The sequence below is a fragment of the Chiloscyllium plagiosum genome, chromosome 17 (genome assembly GCF_004010195.1).
Source record: "Chiloscyllium plagiosum isolate BGI_BamShark_2017 chromosome 17, ASM401019v2, whole genome shotgun sequence".
NCBI classification, from domain to species: Eukaryota; Metazoa; Chordata; class Chondrichthyes; order Orectolobiformes; family Hemiscylliidae; genus Chiloscyllium; species Chiloscyllium plagiosum.
In genome coordinates, this window is record NC_057726.1 from 11,634,902 (window position 1) to 11,655,381 (window position 20,480).

At 43.0% G+C, this 20,480-nt stretch overlaps 1 protein-coding gene across 1 annotated transcript in view; it reads left to right on the forward strand.

Annotated features, from left to right (window-relative positions):
* Positions 1 to 20,480, forward strand: part of LOC122558222 (synaptic vesicle membrane protein VAT-1 homolog-like) — a 194,980-nt gene that overhangs the window by 14,855 nt on the left and 159,645 nt on the right. Inside the window, exons 2-3 of the mRNA XM_043706556.1 lie at positions 12,526 to 12,655; positions 18,267 to 18,482. Coding sequence (XP_043562491.1) covers positions 12,526 to 12,655; positions 18,267 to 18,482 — 346 coding nt within the window. The remainder of the gene's footprint in view (positions 1 to 12,525; positions 12,656 to 18,266; positions 18,483 to 20,480) is intronic.

A 20,480-nucleotide genomic window follows, 5' to 3' on the forward strand; every position in this document is an offset into this window, starting at 1 on the left:
GAAACCCATGCAGACACGGGGAGAATGTGCAAACTCCACACAGAGAGTCGCCTGAGGCGGGAATTGAACCTGGGTCTGTAGCGCTGTGAGGCAGCAGTGCTAACCACCATGCCGCCCACAAAGGGATCTGTATAGGTATATGGATAGGAAGAGTTTACAGGGATATGGGCCAAATGCTGGCAAATGGGACTAGATTAATTTAGGATACCTGGTCAACATGGATGTGTTGGACCCAAGGATTTGTTTTCATGCTGTACAGCTCTATGATTCAATGATTGGAAAGAAATAGGAGCAGGAGTAGGCCACTCAGCCCCTCAAGCCTACCTTGCCATTCAGTAAGATCATGGCTGGCCTGCCCTAGGCCTCTATTCCTCTTTTATATCAGCTCTTCATAGTTATCAATGCTCCAAAATTTCAAAAATCTATACACCACCTCTATAGATACTGACAGCGATTTAACCTCAACAACTCTGTGGGGTAAAGAACGCCAGACATTTACTACCCTCTGACAGAAGAGGTTTCTCCACATCTCAGTTTTAAATGAGCATCCACATGTGTCCCCTACTTCAAGATTCCCCCAGTAGTGGAAACATCTTCTCTGATTCTACCCTGTCAGGATCAACCATGATCATGTTGGCTGGTGTGGTGGGTTTGAAGGATAAAGAGGCCAACTCCCACTCCTATTTTCTTTGTTTCACACAAATAGACAAAACCCATATGCCACTAGTTTAAAAGCCAAGCTCAAAAATGTGCTATTGATATATACAGAAGAACCTCGGTTATCTGGCATTCGATTATCCAAATTTCAGATTATGCAGACAAGATTGTAAGGTCCTGATGCTTGACTACTAAAATAAACTACTAAAATAAAATACTTGGGCGGCATGGTGGTTCAGTGATTAGCACTGTTGCCTCACAGCACCAGGGTCCAGGGTTTGATTCCAACCTTGGATGACTGTCTGTGTGAAGTTTGCACATTCTCCCCGTGTCTGCGTGGGTTTCCTCCGGGTGCTCCGGTTTCCTCCCACAGTCCAAAGATGTGCAGGTTAGGTGAATTGACCATGCTTAAATTGTCAATTAGGTACATTAGTCCGAGGGAAAAGGGGTTTGGGTGGGTTACTCTTTGGAGAATCGGTGTGGACCTGTTGGGTTGAAGGGCCTGTTTCCACACTGCAGGGAATCTAATCTAATCTAAACTATGCTATCCGGCATTCGATTATCTGAACATTTGATTATCTGAATAAAATACTCCCCGCCCATGGTGTTTGGATAATCAAGGTTCCTCTGTACACGGTATGTAAATCTGACACGTGGTAAATTATGCTGAATTCTGTCTGAGAGTATGATATCTTTCCAAAGTTATGATACCTGGAACAGCTCACAGTACTCCAGGTGTGGTCGAACCAGAACCTTGCATAGCTAGTAGTGTAACTTTGACCATTTTGTGTTCTACTCTCCCTAGATATAAAACCTTGGTCTTTCACTCAAGACTGATTCTTATTTGAAGCATAGGACAGATGTCATCATGAAGATGGCATGGTGAGAATGGGAGACAGAAACCTGGCTGAACCTCTGTAGTAGACTTGATCTCTGAACAAGATAATCAACATGTCTGTCTGGCTCAGTACTGGGGCTTGGAAGGTTAGCCCTGTCACTGGAGAGGAGGATTTTTTTCTTCCCTGATGACCAAATAAAATATAAGTCAGCTAAAGCAACCCACATGTCAAGATAGAATGACCTCAGCTGCACAAAGATGGGGGAGTTTACTGTTGTTTCATGTGGGCCAGCTCTGCATCTTATTGCCAGCATGTTTCAGCAACATAAACAACACGCAATTGGGGTCATTAGGCTTCAGCTCTTGTTTAAGGCTGTAATTAATTGCTTTGCTGTTTCACAAAGCAGAACCTATACCTGCAAATAGAAAATGGCAGGCACACAGAAGCACAACTTAAATGGAATTTTTGATCAGTTGCTCGGAACAGTCTTAAATAAAATGGCGGGTTTCTGCAACATACTGGCACATCAAAGGAAAGTCTGGAAGCATGGTGTAGAACATGTGATTTGAGTCTGTAGGGATTGTAGCGAGGTCAGCCAGGTGGACCTCATCGAGTACAAGTTCCCTGATTATGGCTGTTACAGTCATAGAGTTATAGAGTTGTACAGCATGGATACAGACCCTTCAGTCCAACTCATCCATGCTGACTGGATATCCTAAATGAATCTAGTGCCATTTGCCAGCATTTTGCCCATATCCCTCTAAACCCTTCCTATTCATATAACCATCCAGATGCCTTTTAGATGCTGTAATTGTACCAGTATCCATCACTTCCTCTGGCAGCTCATTCCATACATGCACCATCCACTGCATGAAAAAGTTGCCCCTTGGTTCCCTTTTAAATCTTTCCCCCTCTTACCTTTAACATATGCTCTCTTGTTTTGGACTCCACTAACCCAAGGAAAAGACTTTGACTTTTCATCTTATCCATGTCCCCCATGATTTTATATATATACAAGTTCACCCCTCAGCTTCCGATGCTGCAGGGAAAATAGTTGACCTGGTCCAATCAGGGAGACCTTGCTGACAGACACAGAGTGGAGTGTCAGGGCTTCTACTCACTCTGGGAGCCTGCTCTCAGCTAATTGGGAAAGTGTCATGTCATAAAGTCATAGAATTGTAGAGCTGTACAGGTTGGAAATAGACCCTTCAATCCAACTCGTCCATGTTGACCAGATCTCCTAAATTAATTTAGTCCCTTTTGCCAGCATTTTGCCCATATCCATCTCAACCTTCCTATTTATATACGCATCCAAATGCCTTTTAAATGCTGCAATTGTGTCAGCCTCCACTACTTCCTCTGGCAGCACATTCCATACACACACCATACTGTGAGTGAAAATGTTGCCATTGGTTTACTTTTAAATCTCTGTCCTCTAACCTTAAACCTATGCCGTCTAGTTTTGGACTCCACTATCCTGGGGAAAAGATATTAGCTGTTCACTTCGTGACTGATGATTGGAAGTATTGCTTTGCAGTTAGGGGAAAATGATTCAGTAGTAACCCAATTATTTAGCAGTAATTGTGCACCTGCATTAAAGGGTGCTTGCGTTTTAAAGAATAAGATATATGTACTATGCATTTGTAAGTAAAGGGTGACTTGGTGATAGGATATCAGCCTTCATGCAGTTATTTCAGAGTCCTTTTAAACCATTCCAGGAATAGGTGCTAGCCTTGTTCTCCTTATCAATTCACTCACTGGTGTCACTGGTGATGGTGTCCAACCATGGTTAAATTTCTCACTGATTGGTGAAAATCCATTACTCACTGGGTCATGAAAGATCCTGGGAATTAAGTTGACTTTGCATCATTCCATATTGAACCCATTCCATTGATGTTTTTTTCTTAGGAGATTGTCAGATCCTCACTCAAGCTGCTTTTATTGTCTTTTCTCTTGGGTGAAACAGCACCAAAACATAAATACAAAGTAAAAATAACTGAAAGAACTGTGGATGCTGGAAATCAGAAACAAAAACAGAAATTGCTGGAAGAACTCAGCAAACCTCGCAGCATCTGTATCAGAGTTAACATTTCGAGTCTAGTGACTCTTCTTCAAGTGTTCTGAAGATGTTAAGTCTGATTTCTCTCCACAGATTCTGCCAGACCTGCTGAGTTTTTCCGCAATTTCTGTTTTTGATACCAAAAAGTAAATATTGTCACAGGTGTGAGGCATGGTTTTGGTTCAGCACTTGTGTTGGGAAGGCCAATATCTCAGTCTGTAAATATACCTAATTGCTTCAGTACCATTGCGACTTTTCAAATCTACACACAAGTATAAAAATAAGGAACATTAGAAATGGATGTGGTGGTTTTGGACATTCAAAAAGCTATAAATAAGGTGCACATTAGAGGCTGGTGGGCAAAGTTAAAGCACGTGTGATAAAAGGTTATATGTTATCATGGCTAGGTAAGTGGGAACAGAACGAGAATGAATCATCTTTTTTCCGAGTGGCAGGAGTGACTAGTTGGGTACCACAAGGGACAGAGATTGGGCCCCAGCTAGTCACAAAATATATATATAAATGACCTGAATGTGGAATGGAATTACAACATTTCTAAGTTTGCTGACAATACGAAGATTGTGTGGGATTGAGAGTTATGAGAGGGATGCAAAGAGCCTTCAAGGTGACTTGGACAAGTTGAACGATTAGCAAACAGATGGCAGATGCAGCAAAACGTGACTAAATGTGAAGTGATACATTTTGGTGTGAAAATCAGAAAATAAGACTATTATTTAAATGGTGATATACTGGGAAGTACAAAGGGGTCTGGGTGTCCTTGTACACCAATCAATGAAAGTCGATGGACAGGTGCAGAAACATTAGGAAGGCAAATTGTATATCGGTCTTCAGTGTAACAGGATTTGAGATCCGAAGCAGGAATGTTTTATTGTAGTCCTACACAGCCTTGGTGAGACCTCATCTGGGGTATTGTGTGCAGTCTTGTCTTCCTGCATAAGAAAGGATATATTTGCCATGGAGGGAGAGATTGGTTTGATTGGGCCTGTATTCACTACAGTTCAGAAAGGTGACAGTGAATTTGCTGGAAACACATACATATGTTGGATAAACTAGATGCAGTGAGTATGTTTTGCCTGGTTGAGGAGTCGAGAACAAGGGCACACTGTCTCAGGATACGTGGTAGACCTTTCAGGACTGAGATGAGATAAAGTTCTTTCACTCAAAGTTTAGTGAACCTGTGCAATTTTCTAGCACCGAAGATTATGGAGGCCAAGTCACTGATTATATTCAAGAAAGAGCCAGATATATTTTCACATTTTAAAGTCATCAAAGGGTATGGGAAGAAAATGGGAAGATGTACCAATCAAACAGCAGTGAGAAACAAAATACTCAGAAGCTTACATTTTATATCCTTTCATACTGTTGGTGCATTTCTTTATTTATGAGTTAGTATATTTAGGTTACAGTGCAAATGCACAGCGAATCAGCCATGAGAAATTGTATTGAATGGCAGAGCAAGCTTGAAGGGCCGAATGGCCTACCCCTGCTCCCAGATTCTATGTATAAATTTACTTTATTGGTGGAACCTTATGGCAGTAATCATGGTTCCATGATATAAGTGCGGTATCATCTAGGCAAAAGTGAGGACTGCAGATGCTGGAAACCAAAGTTTAGATCAGAGTGGTGCTGGAAAAGCACAGCAGGTCAGGCAGCATCTGAGGAGCAGGAAAATCAATGTTTCAGGCAAAAGCCCTTCTTCAGGAATAGAGGCAGAAAGCCTCTAGGGTGGAGAGATAAATGGGGGTGGGGCGGGTGGAGCTGGAGAGAAGGTAGCAAAGAGTACAATAGGTGGTCCAAGGCGGAAGACAAGGCGTTCTTCCTCCAGGTGTCAGGTGGTGAGAGAGCAGCCGTGGAGGAGGCCCAGGACCTGCATGTCCTCGGCAGAGGGGGAGTTGAAATGTTGGGCCACGGGACGGTGGATTGGTGTGGGTGTCCTGGAGATGTTCCCTGAAGTGCTCTGCAAGGAGGCGTCCAGTCTCCCCATCGGGAGCAATGAATACAATAAATTACATTGGTGGATGTGCAGGTGAAACTTTGATGGATGTGGAAGACTACTTTGGGGCCTTGGATGTGGTGAGGGAGGAGGTGTGGGTGCAGGTTTTGCAATTCCTGCGGTGGCAGGGGAGGGTGCCAGGACGGGAGGGTGGTTTGTTGGGGGTCATGGACCTGGTATCATCTGTCCGCCTAACCATTGTCCTGCAGACGCTGTATCTGTGTTCTGTCCTTGCTGCCTTATTTTCCCTTTGTGCACAGACCATGACCTTCTTGACATATCCTGCTCCCCTCACTCCATCATTTAATTCCATAGAGAATGGAATTTTCTCCCTGAATTTTTGTTACAGAACATTAGCAACAGGAGTAGGTCATTTCACTCTGATCATGACTGCTCTAGACCTTAACTCCACATGGCTGATTCCCCTCCCACGGGTCAACAATGCCCTCCAGTGCATCTCCTCCATTTCCCGCACCTCCGCCTTCGAACTCCACCCCTCCCAACACAATAAGATGGAACTACAAGGCCAGTGACAAAAGCACAATGCCCCCAGCTACCCATTAACTGTGGATGCTAACATGTTAAATTTTCAAGAGTGAATAGATTTTTGTTAGGTAAGGGTAACAAAGAATATGGATTTTTTTTTCCCTAATCGGAGTTGCTATAACACACTGCTGGAGCAGATATCACTGGAAACCAGGCCATCTGGTTCAGAGGTGGGGATACTACCACTGTGCCAGAAGAATACAAATGAAAGTCAGCTGACAGAGTGGTGCAGGAAAAGCACAGCAGGTCAGACAGCATCCGAGGAGCAGGAAAATCATAAGCATAAGCCCTTCATCAGGAATGAGGCTTGTGGGCCGGAGGTCTGAGACATAAATGACAGGGGGGTGGGGCTGGGGGGAGCCTTTCATCCCACCAACTTCAATATACATTGCATCGTCCTCTGCCACTCCCACCACCTACAAATGGACCCCACCACCAGAGATGTATTTCCATCCCAACCCCTATCAGCCTTCCGGAGAGACCATCCCCTCCTCGACTCCCCAGTCAGAGCCATGCCCCCACCAGCCCACACCCTACACCTGGCACCTTCCCCTGCCACCGCAGGAAGTGCAAATCCTGTGCCCCAAAGGATCCTTCCACATTGGACAGAAATTTACCTGTACCACCAATGTCATCTACTGTATCCATTGCACCCAGTGTGGTCTCCTGCACATCGGGGAGACAGAACGGTAACTTGCGGATGGTTTCAGAGAATATCTCTGGGACAACCACACCAACTAACCACACCACTCCATGGCCAAACACTCCAACTCCCCCTCCCACTCCGCCAAGGACATGCGGGTGCTAGGCCTCCTCCATTGCCAAACCCTTACCACCTGTTGCCTGGAGGAAGAACACCTCATATTCTGCCTTGGGACCTTGCATCCACAGGGGATCAATGTGGATTTCATTAGTTTCCTCATTTCCCCTCCCCCTACATTATCCCAGTCCCAAGCCTCTAACTCAGCACTGCCGTCTTGACCTGTCCATTACTATTCCCATCTATCTGCTCCACCCTCCCCTTCAACCTATCACCTACTCCCCCACCTTCATTCACCTATGACATTCCCAGCTACCTTCTCCCCAGTCCCACTCCCCATACATTTATCTCCCAGCCCCCTCCCCGGTCCACAAGCCTCATTCCTGATGAAGGGCTTATGCCCGAAATGCCGATTCTCCTGTTCCTTGGATGCTGCATGACCTTTTCCAGCACCAAACTGTTGGCTGATTTTCATCTGTATACTTTGTGTGAGTTCTTGTGGCACAGTTGTAGTGACCCCACCTCTGAGCCAGATGGCCTGGTTTCCAGGGATATCTGCTCCAGCAGTGTGTTATAGCAACTCTGATTAGGGAAAAAAGAATCCATATCCGTTAGTATCCTTACCTAACAAAAATCTATTCACTCTCTTGAAAATTTAACATGTTCGCATCTACTGTTAATGGGTAGCTGGGGGCATTGTAGTTTTGTCACTGGCCTTGTAGTCTAAACATCAAGGTTAATGCTGTGCAGTTAGGAGTTCAAATCCCATCAGGGAACCTGATAGAGTTTGAATTCAGTTTGTAAATCTGGAATTGAAAGCTAGTCTCAGTGATGGTGACTATGAGCTTTCACTGACTATTGTTTAAAAACTCAACTGGCTCAGTAATATCCTTCAGGGAAGGAAATCTTGCAAACTTACATGGTTGGGTCTACATGTGACTCCATGGCCACAGTGTGATTGATTCTGAAATGGCTGAACCACTCAGTTCAGATACAATATGGGAGGGACAATAAATGCTGGCATGGACAGTAATGCCCACATCCTCTGAGGAATGAAGGGTCAGAGACATGCAAGAACAACAGTTACAGATCTCCACGAACTCTTTGAGTGAGCTTTGGTTTTTCAGCACACGTGAATTCCTTGATAGTGGAGTCGCAGGTAGGTAGGATAGAGAAAAAGGCATTTGGTAAACTTTCCTTTATTGGTCAGTATAGGAGCTGGGAGGTCATGTTGTTGCTGTCCAGGACCTTGCTTAGGCCACTTTTGGAATATTGCATCCGATTCTGGTCTCCTTCCTATTGGAAGGATATTGTGAAACTTGAAAGAGTTCAGAAAAAATTTACAAGGATGCTGCCAGGGTTGGAGGATTTGAACTATTGGGAGAGGCTGAACAGGCTGGGGCTGTTTTCCCTGGAGCATCAGAGGCTGAGGGGTGACCTTATAGAGGTTTATAAAATCATGAAGGGCATGGATAGGAAAAATAGACAAAATCTTTACCCTGGGTGGGGGAGTCCAGAGCTAGAGGGCATAGGTTAAGGATGAGAGGGGAAAGATATAAAAGAGACCTAAGGGGCAACTTTTTCATGCAGAGGATGGTGCATGTATGGAATGAGCTGCCAGAGGAAGTGGTGGAGGCTGGTACAATTGCAGCATTTAAAAGGCATCTGGATGGGTATATGAATGGGAAGGGTTTACAGGGATATTAGCTAAATGCTAGCAAGTGGACTGGATTAGATTAGGATATCTGGTCGGCATGGACGAGTTGGACCAAAGGGTCTCTTTCCATGCTATTCATCTCCAAGATTAGATTAGATTACATTCTCTACAATGTGGAAACAGGCCCAACCAGTCCACACCGAACGTCTGAAGAGTAACCCACCTAGACCCATTTCCCCTCTGACTAATGCACCTACACTATGGGCAATTTAGCATGGCCAGTTCACCTAACCTGCACAACTTTGGACTGTGGGAGAAAACTGGAGCACTCTGAGGAAACCCACGCTGACATGAGGAGAACGTGCAAACTCCACACAGACAGTCGCCTGAGGCTAGAATCAAACCTGGGACACTGGCACTGTGAGGCAGCAGTGCTGACTCTAGGACTGGAATTGTAAGAGTTGGATTCCTCCTACCAGAGGAGATTGTTTCTTAGTTCCTTGATCAATCCCATTCCTTAATTTTCTGTCTTGCAAAGCTATCTCAAGAGTGACAAGTTAAACTGTTGAAGGTCATCTCCCTGAATCTTCTCCTGTCAGTAATTAGCATCTATTACTCTTCTGCATCAGGACATTCCTAATCTAAAAGACATTGCTTGTGTTGTTAGATCTTGTATTACCAGACAAGGGAAAGACAACAAAAAAACCTCAAACAAATGGTTTGTTTAACTCATATTTTGTGTAATTATGGAGAAGAATTTCCTATTATGTTTCCTGTAGTGATAATGGATAGTCAAACAAAACATTGGGAGGAATTAACTGTTTCAATGGGAAGGTAGGCTTAATTACATCATCACTGTTGGAAATGGGATTGACAGTTTGATTACAGTAAACTCAGGCTGCCTGTCTGTTCTCTGATGTACAAGCAACATCAAACAGCAATGAGAAACAAAATATTCCCAAACTTATGTTTTACTTCGTTTCACACAGTTAATGCACATCATTATATATGAGTTAGTATATTTAGACTATAGTGCAAGTGCACAGAGGATAATGCCTATCTGAAACAAAATATGGAACATGTGATCTCATTGAATAGGCTTGTGTGCAATTGTTGAGTGAAATGACAATTAGCGATATTAACTTACAATTGTACTTGTACCAAATGCCCCTGCCTTGCATAAAAGCCAATTATTATAGATGCTGGATATCTGAAATAATAACAAAAAATGCTGGAGAAACACAGCATGACTGGTAGCATCTGTGAAAAGAAAAGCAGAGTTAATGTTTTGAGTTTAATATATGACTCTTCCTCGGAACCAGTCCCTGCCTTGTAATTGTAAAGTCGAGCATTGGTAATTCTATTAAAATAGAGGGAATTGACTTTGAGTCAATTAGCTCCTGGCTGAGACTAATTTCTACTCTGATTTCAATCACAAAGGAATGAATCAGGATTCTGATGCTCAGAATAACTCTCTAAACTATTATCTCAATTTCACATGCACTTTCTTGATCCAGTGCCTGGAATCCTTAGTTTTATTTTGTGGAAAGTAAATGGAGGAACACCAGTCAGAAAAGATCGCACACCTCCATGGGAAATTTTCAAATATTTCCCTACACTTCAACCACTCAAGAATAGGAAGATTTACCCCTCAATATATGCTGGGTGAAATTAACTAGGAGCTCTCCTGTTACTAGGAGAAACCCCCTGTCATTAGTAGAGTATTCCAAGTAGCCTTTAGCTTAATGGAAATTTGCTGGCTGTAATATCTTGATATTTTTAGTAAATAAATCACAATGTGCTGCAAAATATTGTCTCTGCTCCATGAGAATATGCGGTTTGACTTTTATTCTTGCTTATTCTATGGCTCAATGAATATTATTCTTTATTTGTTCATTGCATGTAGGCATTGCTGGCTAGACCATCATTTAACACCCACCTCTAATTGGCCAGAGGGTAGTTAAGAGTTGACCACAGTACCGTGAGGTCTGTAGTCACATTTAGATCAGACCAGGTAAAGTTGGCAGATTTCCTTCCCTAAACTATGTCAGCGAACCAGATGAGTTCTTATACAATCCTATATAGTCTCATTGTCACAGTTACTAAGACTAGTTTTCAATTCCAGATATATTTGCTGTGGCATGGCAGCTCAGTGGTTAGCACTGATGTTTCACAGCGACAGGGACTCAGAATCAATTCCAGCCTTGGGTGACTGTCTGTGTGGCTTTTGCACATTATCCCTGTGTATGTGTGGGTTTCCTTCAGGTGCTCTGCTTTCCTCCCACAGTTCAAAGATGTACAGGTTAGGTGAAATGGCCAGGATAATTATGGGATTTTGATAGGGGTGTGGGTCAGGGATAAATAGGGGTTTGGGTAGGTTTCTTTTAAAGGGTCAATGGGAATTATATGGGCTGAATGGCCTCTTTCCACACTGTGGGGGTTCTATGATTTTATTAATTGGAGATAAATTCAATTCAGCCTGTAATTTGGACTAATTGCAAGAAATTCTGGGGATTAATTCCTGGTGTATGTTGACTTACCACATCTCAGACAGGAATGTTTTTGGGATACATTGAAATGATGTTGAGATGTATCCCAATCTGCTGTGGGAGGCAAGGGAGGAGATTACAGAGGCTCTGATAATAATTTTCAAATGCTCTCTGGCCTCAGGAGAGGTGCCAGAGGAGAGGTGCCAGGGGACTGGAAGGCAGCTAATGTGTGACCTTTATTTAAAAAGTGGGTAGGAATAAACCATGGAACCAATGATTCCAACATCTGTGTTAGACAAACTATTGAAAACCATCTGAGGGAAAAATTAATTTCCACTTGGGAAACAAGGATTAATCAAGGTTCGTCACCATGTCTTTGTTAGGGGGAGATTGAGTTTTTGAGAAGGTGTGTAGATATGTGGAGTTACCTGAGTGCAGGCAGTGCACTTAATGTAGTCTACATGGACCTCACTAAAGCTTTTAACAACGTCTTGTATGGGAAACTGCTCACGAAGTTAAGAGCACAAATGATCAAAGGCAATTTGGCAAATTGGAACAAATATTGGCTAGTGGGAGGAGGCAGAAGGTGATGGATGAAGATTGTTTTTGTAACTGGAAGTGGGTGTCCCAAGGTATGCCAAACAGTTAATTGCTGGATCCTTCACAGCTTACCTGATCTAGACGTGGCTGTAAGAGGTTTGATCTGTACATTCACAGATGACAAGAAGATTGGTGGTGTGGCAGGTAGCAAGGAGGAAAGCCTGAGACTACAGGCTGATGTAGATGGGCTTGTTGGACAGGAAGAACAATGGCAAATGGAATTTCATCTGGAAAAGCCTGAGGTGATGCATTTTTGGGATGACTAGCATAGCAAGGGAGTTGAATGTTAGGACCCTAAGAAGTACAGAGGATTAGAGGACGTATCTGTAGACACTTGAAGACAGCAGGACAGGTATTGAGGATGGATCTATTTTAAATTGTATATGGGATGTGAGCATTACTAGCTGGGCCAGCATTTACTATCCATCCCCACCTGAAGTGAGGGGTAAATGCGAAGAGGATGCTTCCCTTATGGGAGAGTCCAGAGGGCACTGTCTCAGGAGGAATTTCTTCTCATAGAGGGTTGTGAGTCTTTGAAACTGCTAGCCACACATTAGCTGCTGTGACTCTCCATTAGCTTTTAGTGATGTATTTATTTATATCCCCACATCTCTGTGCTCATCTCCAGTTCTTAGATTCCCATCTTTTACAAACTAGCCTGATCTACTGAGTTGTAAAGAGATTGACATTACACATTCATACACTGAACTTCATTGTACACAACATCCCCACTCACTTCATTTTTCAATGTCCCATTATTTTGTCATATCTACACTATCTACTTGCCATCAAACTTAGCTGCATTAGTAAACGTATACATGCAACTGTCTATTCCTTCATAGTCTATAGGATGTTTGCATTTAGTCAATTACTATTCTTCTAACTTGATCATTTTTCTTTTCAGTGGCTTGAATTTCATTGACTTGATGGTTCGACAGGGCAATATTGAAAACCCACCAAAGACACCATTGGTTCCTGGCTTTGAATGCTCTGGCATTGTGGAAGGCTTGGGTGACAACACAAAAGGCTTTGAGGTTGGTATTGTCAATTTTTTTGCATCAATATTACTGTGTCCCTTGTCTTTACCTCTGTTCCTTGTAAACTCCCATGTACTCTTTCTTTATCTTTTTCTTTACCTCGTCAAAATTTATCACACTATTTCTTACTCTTTCTTAAAGCATTAAAAGATGTTAAAATCTTAAATCCTAAGATCTTAACACATTTTAAAATACTTTCTCCTGGGAAGTGGACAGTACTGTCTAGATTGCATTTATTGCTCATTCTTAGTTGCCCTTGAGAAGGTGCTAGTGAGCTAACTCCTTGAATCACTGCAGTCTGTGGAGGGATAGGGATATAGCATTATTAGGGAGGAAGTTCCAGGACTATGACCCACTGACAGTGAAGGAACAGTGATACAATTCCAAGTTGGGTTGTTTGTGTCTGAAAGGGTAACTTACTGGGTGGTGGTGTACTTGTCCTTCCAGGGAGTAGGGGGTCATGGATTTGGATGAAGCTGTCAAAGTTGAATTGGTTAATTGTCGCAGTGAGCCTAGTAGCAGTGGCACAGCAGCTCTTTGTTTGGCACTCCATCTACCACCTTAAACATTCAGTCCCTCACCGCTGAAGCACAGTCGCAGCAATGAGTACCATCTATAAGATTCACTGCGGCAACTCACCAAGGCTCCTATCAAACCTGCAAACTCTGCAATCTTAAAGGACAAGGGAAGTGGATAAGTGGCAGCACCATGATCTACACAGTCCATTCCATGGCATATACACCCTGCCATTCTTTCACTGTTGCTGGATTAAAGTCTTCTACTTTGCTCCCTAACAGCTCTGTGAGTTTGCCTATCTATTAAGCCTACTCCATTATTCAATGAGATCATGGTTGAAAGTGAGCTATCCTTATTATCATGCTGCTAACACACCATTGCCTTTTGATCTACGTCCTCAGATGTTGGCTATTATGCAACTTAATAAATGGCAACTTTTGTGTTGTGAGAAAATTGGGCCAAATTTACAGTTTGAGCATTTAAGAGTGCCTCAGTACAAAACAGTTTGGCAACTCTTGCCAAGTATTATAGTCACAACCTATAATTTTCGTAAGGTCAGAGTTCAGTTGTATTTGTAAAAAGATGAATCCACCAGATGGGTCTTTACTGATTGTAATGAGATTTAAACAAAGAAAAGGGTGCCTTCAATATTTTTTAAACTTTCTTTTGCAACACTACGTTTGGAATGATTAAAACTCTTGCAGACAGTTGTAAACATCAGTCCTTAAACTGTACTCAGAAACAAAAATAGAATTTGCTGGAAAAGCTCAGCAGGTTTGGTAGCATCTGGGGAGAGAAATCAGAGTTAATGTTTCGGGTCTAGTGATCCTTCAACTCAACCCAAAACAGTAACTCTGATTTCTCTCCCCAGATGCTGCCAGATCTGCTGAGTTTTTCCAGCAATTTCTATTTTTCATCTTTGATTTACAGCATCCGCAGTTCTTGTATTTATTTAGTCCTTGTACTCACCTCACTAATACATTTTCCCAACCTACCTTCAATAAATCTCTTTAAGTCCTTCTCGACCCTGCTGAAGTACTTTATCCTGCCCCACTCAGAGCCCCTTTACTCAAGTCATTCTCTATCACCTTCCTTCCACACTAGCTCTAACTCCTCTCTTCACCATCCGATCTTAGTCCATTGTTCCTTTCACCCGACCTAGGCTGCTTGATTGGAAAGCAATAGCTGGTTTTGACCACCCACTATCTATTTTAACTGATCTTGTTAAAATAAAATTAACTGCACTCAGAAAATCATTACAGATCCCAGTTGTCAAGCCATTTTCTCAGACTGTCATGTTTTACTAAAACACAGCTGCACACTTGAATGTAGCAGCAAATCCATCTAAATATTTGCATGAAGAATGTAGCCCAACATGCAAGTCATTGCCTGGGGAGCAAATTATAAGAAAACAGCTTTCATTTAGACACTTCCTATAATCTAGTAAAACATTGAGAAGTTGTTGACAAAGAGTGGAATAATTGACTCTACGCCATTGAAGGATGCATAAGGTTTGGATGTTATGGTGTCCCTCCCGCCTTCATCTCCTGGAGGTGTTGGGCTGGCAGGTGGATGTAATGCCCACCATCCACCTGCCTGCCCCTGCCCCTGCCCTGACTACAGTTTTAACAGGAGCTGGAGGTGCCATTCAGAGGCATGCCAGCCTGTGATCCAATTGAGGTCCAGAAGACACTGGCTTATCTCTTAAGGGCTCATGCCAGCTGCCACTTGAGTTTACAGAATGGCAGGAGAGACCCATGTCATGTCTCAAGCCCGTCATCACTTCCTGGGCAAACTGGCGCCCCCTTGGGTCCCAAACATGCCCCCACCTAGCCCCAGATTGTTGGCTATTGAGTGGCTGTAGGACATGGGCTGAAATGGGGCAGGACTCACTCCCTCCACCCATCCTTTACACTGACAGGGCAACTGGCTGTACAGGACATTGGTTAGGCCACTGTTGGAATATTGCATGCAATTCTGTCTCTTTCCTATCGGAAAGGGTTCAGAAAAGATTTGCAAGGATGTTGCCAGGGTTGGAGGATTTGAGCTGTAGGTAGAGGCTGAACAGGTTGGGGCTGTTTTCCCTGGAGCGTCGGAGGCTGAGGGGTGACCTTATAGAGGTTTGCAAAGTTATGGGGGGCATGGATAGGATAAATAGACAAAGTCTTTTCCCTGGCGTCGGGGAGTCCAGAACTAGAGGGCATAGATTTATATCTGGTCAGCATGGACAGGTTGGACCAAAGGGTCTGTTTCCATGCTGTACATCTCTATAACTGGGCGGCACGGTGGCACAGTGGTTAGCACTGCTGCCTCACAGCGCCACAGACTCTAGTTCAATTCCCACCTCAGGTGGCTGACTATGTGGAGTTTGCACGTTCTCCCCGTGTCGGCGTGGGTTTCCTCCTGGTGCTCCGGTTTCCTCCCACAGTCCAAAGATGTGCAGGTCAGGTAAATTGGCCACGCTAAATTGCCCGTAGTGTTAGGTAAGGGGTAAATGTAGGGGTATGGGTGGGTTGCGCTTCGGCGGGGCGGTGTGGACTTGTTGGGCCGAAGGGCCTGTTTCCACACTAAGTAATCTAATCTAATCCTGCTAAACTATCCTGGCCTGATGGTATTATCGCTGGATTATTAATCTGGTTTTGAATCCTGCAATGGCAGATGGTGGAATTTGAATTCAATAAGAATCTGGAAATAAGAGTTCTGATGACCATGAAGCCATTGCTGGTTGTCAGGAAAAATCCATCTGGTTTGCTAACGTCCTTCAGGGAAGGAAACTGCTATCCTTTACCTGGTCTGGCCTACATGAGACTCCACACCCACAACAATGTGGTTGACTGTTAACTGCCCTTTGGGTAATTAGGAATGGACAATAAAAGTTGCCTTGCCAGTGACATCCTCATCCCACAACTGATTTTAAAAAAACATAGTATATAGTAAGATCACTGACTAAAGGTTGGCTGTATCTTAAAGAAAGAGAAAGAGATGAAGAGGTTGAGGGAGGACAAGCCAGAGTTCAGGACCTAAGCAACAAAAAAGTATGTGCCCCTGACTCACAATTGAGCATGAAGATAAAAGTAGTATTAAGTATTAAAATAATAACCAAGAGTGATAAGAGGCCAGAATGACAGGCGACTTACGGCACAGAAACAGGCTGTTCAACCCAACAGGTCCACACTGATGTTTATGCTCTAGATGAGTCTCCTCCCACCATTCTTCATGTCACTTTGAAATTTTTGTCTTGTGTCTGCTCAACTAGGTTCTCCTTAAATACATCTACATTATTCACAGCTCAGCTGCTCCACAGTGAGCTCCACATTCTTTGTGTAAAACAAACAATTTTGCCTGAATTCCCATTGGATTTATCAGTGACTTTCTTATCTGTGGGCCAGTAGTTATGGTAATGCCTGTGAGCGAGCACCATCTCATCATTCCAATCAAACCATTGTGTTGTCATTAAAAAAAAAACTGAGGTCGCATCTTGGTCTTTTCTTGTCTCAAGCTTTTATATCCTTTTTATAATAATCAAACAGGACTGATTAGATTCCCTGCAGTATTGAAACAGGCCCTTCAGCCCAACAAGTCCACACAGACCCTCCAAAAGGCGACCCTCCAAAAGGCAACCCACCCAGACTCATTCCTGTACCCTGTATTTACCCCTGACTAATGCACCCAACACTATGGGCAATTTAGCAAGGCCAGTTTACCTGGCCCACATGTCTTTGGATTGTGGGAGGAAACCCAAACAGAGAGGTTTGGGAATATGCAAACACCACACAGACTGTTGCTGAAGGCAGGGATTGAACTGGGTCCTTGGTGCTGTGAGGCAGCAGTGCTAACCACTGAGCTACCGTGCCCCCCACTGGTTGGGTTACAGTCTATTCTGATATAATGCGATAGTTCTGTTTCCGTGCAATCTCACATTATAAGAAAACCATGTAATAGCAGCATCATTTAAAGCAATGGGGCCTGAATCAGGTTATAGCGTAAGGAAAGTTTGCATTCTACAAATAATGGTCTAAAGTTTTCAATCGTCTTGTAACCAATTCGCGTTGAAGAAATGTGCATTATGACAGAACCTAGTGTAGTTCAAATAAAGTCTTACCAAGATTTTGTGCAAGTTCAACATAATTCCTTTGCTTTGTAATTCCATCCCTAGCAAAGTAATTCCAGGTGCTTTGCTTCCTCATCTTATGCCCTTTTTAATTTGTGTTGCCCCTCTTTGGGATTTGTATATGTGTACCTCAGATTCCTCTGTTCATGTACCCTTCTTAACATTGATTTTTCCCCTCGAGGAGTTTTTCTTCCTATCAGTACATTGCCCGAAACGTCGATTCTACTTCTCCTTTGATGCTGCCTGACCTGCTGCGCTTTTCCAGCAACACATTTTTAAGCTCTGATCTCCAGCATCTACAGTCCTCATTTCCAGCAACACATTTTTAAGCTCTGATCTCCAGCATCTACAGTCCTCAACTTCTTCCTATCAGTACAGACTACTTCTTACCTGTCTATATTCAAGTTTGAATCAATTATCCACTTTTTTTACTCATGTAAGGCTGATTGCTTTGTAATTTCCTAGTTTTTCTATGTCGTCCTTCTTATCTGGAATTATCTTGCAATAGTCTCTCTATGTATAAATTCTGTGCCTGTGCATTTCCGACCACTTCACCTGAAGTGCTCCAAAAGCTTGTGATTTCAAACAAACCTGTTGAACTATAACATGGTGTCTATTGCCATCCCAGTCCAACACCAGCACCTCCACATCAATTCCTAAAGAGCAGAGTGTTGTGTGCAATTTTCCAATTTAATAAAAAATTTTCAAATTGAGAATACGTTGAAATATTCAGAGCATGCATATTATTTCGCCTACTTCTCTTTAGACCAAGGAATTATTACAATTGGGCCTGTGAGCTGATCCCACTTCCATGGCATTATTTTTCTCATTGCTCTTGTGCTACGTTAATTGTGGTAAATACCTGTCTCCAATTCAATATTAGTTTCTCCCTGATATCACAGTAGTTTTGTATTAAGCTAATGTCATTGCTGCCATCTCGTCTGTGCGGGTTGGTTTATCTTCTTTCTCACCTGTTTTCAGATCGGAGACAGAGTCATGGCGTTTGTCAATTACACTGCCTGGGGTGAAGTGGTCTGCACACCAATGGAGTTCGTGTACAAGATCCCAGATGAGATGGGCTTTGCAGAAGCAGCTGCTTTCCCCATGAACTTTGTGACTGCCTACATGATGCTGTTTGAAGTGGCAAACCTCCGAGAAGGAATGTCAGTGCTACTGCACTCAGCTGGAGGAGGAGTGGTAATTATATCCCAGACTTGTTACTTTGGCTATGTTTCCTTCAAGCCTGACATTATTCAATTGCATCATGGCTGTAGTTTTGACTTTGGTGGGAGTGTAAAACTGACATGAATTAATATCACCTGTTTGATACAAGTCAACGATTGCTATTGAGCCAGACGAAGGTGGGAGATACCTTAGTGCAATTGAGAATGTCTTTCTACTTGATGCCAGAACCTGTAAAATCAATATCTGCACAATTGGATATTTTCATGATGAGTGCCTCCAAAGCCGAGATTTGTAAGCTGGATGTATCCATCTTGAAATTCAGGCATATGTAGGAATTGTGACCCTGGGTATGTCATTGGTATCTTTAATGGATAGGAAATTGCATACACCACAAATCTATTAGAGGACTTCAAATTCTGACAAGCATTCTCAGTGTCTGAAGACTTGTATTGTTCGAGTGATAGCTTTACCTGAACTCAGGAATTATTCCAAATTGCTTAGGCATATTCTGCCCGTAAAACAACGCAAGACATCTCCTACCTGACCAAGTATTGCCTTATCAGTCCATTGTTGATCATCAGTAAATTGATGGACGAGGTCATCAACAGTGCTATCAAGCAGTACTTGCAAAGGATTAACCTATTCACTGAGGGTCAGTTTGTTTACGGTCAGGACCACTCAGTGCCTTGTCTCAAACTGCACAAAAGAGTTGAATTCGAGAGATGAAAGTTACTGACCTTGCTTCAAGGCTGCATTTGACTAATTTTGGCCTTGAAGCACCAAAACTAGAGTCAATGGGATTCAGGGGAAAACTCTCCACTGGTTGAAGTTGTACCTGACATAAAGGAAGATGGATGTGTTATTGGAAGTCATAGAGTCAAACACCACAGAAATAGACACTTCAGTCCAACTCATCCATGTTGACCTGGTTTCCCAAACTAAACTCATTCTATTTGCCTGTCTTTGCACCATAATCCTGTTAACCTTGCCTATTCCTGTTCCTGTCCAAATGTCTTTTAAATGTTGTAACTGTACCTGCAACAATCGCTTCCTCTGGCAGCTCATTCCAAATACGAGCCACCATCTGTGTGAAAAAGTTGCCCCTCAGGTCCCTTTTAAATCTTTCCCCTCTCACCTTAAAAGTATGCCCTCTAGTTTTAAACTCCCCGACCCAATGGAAAAGACCTTTGCTATTTCCGTTATCTATGCCCCTTATAGTTTAATAAACCTCTATAAGGTCACCTCTCAACCTCCTATACTCAAGGGAAAAAGGTCCTAGCCTATCCAGCCTCTCTTTATAACTCAAATCCTCCAGTCACGGTAACATCCTGAAAATCTTTTCTGCACCCTTTTCAATTTAGCAATACCCTTCCTATAGCAGGGCGACCAGAACTATACACAGTACGCTAAAAGTGATCTCACCAATGTCCTGTACAGTCGCAACATGACTTCCCAACTCTTATGTTCAATATTCTGACCAATGAAGATCAGTCTTCTCAACTGCAGGACATTACTGCAGGTGTTCCTCGGGGTACTCAGATATTGTCCCTGTCTATCTTCAGCTACTTCATCAATGATCATCTCCCATTTTAAAATCCGAAGTGGGTATTTTGCTGATGATTTCACAATGTTCAGCACCATTAATCAATCCTCAGGTACTGGAATAGTTCCATGTCTAAATGCACTAGGAACTGTGGAATATCCAGGTGTGGGCTGATAACTGGCAAGTAACATTCACACTACACAGGTAATGACCATCTCCAACAAGAGAGAATCTAACCATTTCCCCTTGACAGTCAACGACATTACCATCACTGAATCCCCCACTCTCAACATCCTGGAGGTTACCATTGACTAGAAACTGAACTGGATTAGCTACAACAATTCTGCTTGTGTGAGAGCATGCCAGAAGCTAGGGTTCCTGCAGTAAGTAACTCACTTCCTGATTCCTCAAACTTGTCCACCATCCAATAGGCACAAGTCAGGAGTGTGCTGGAATACTCTCCATTT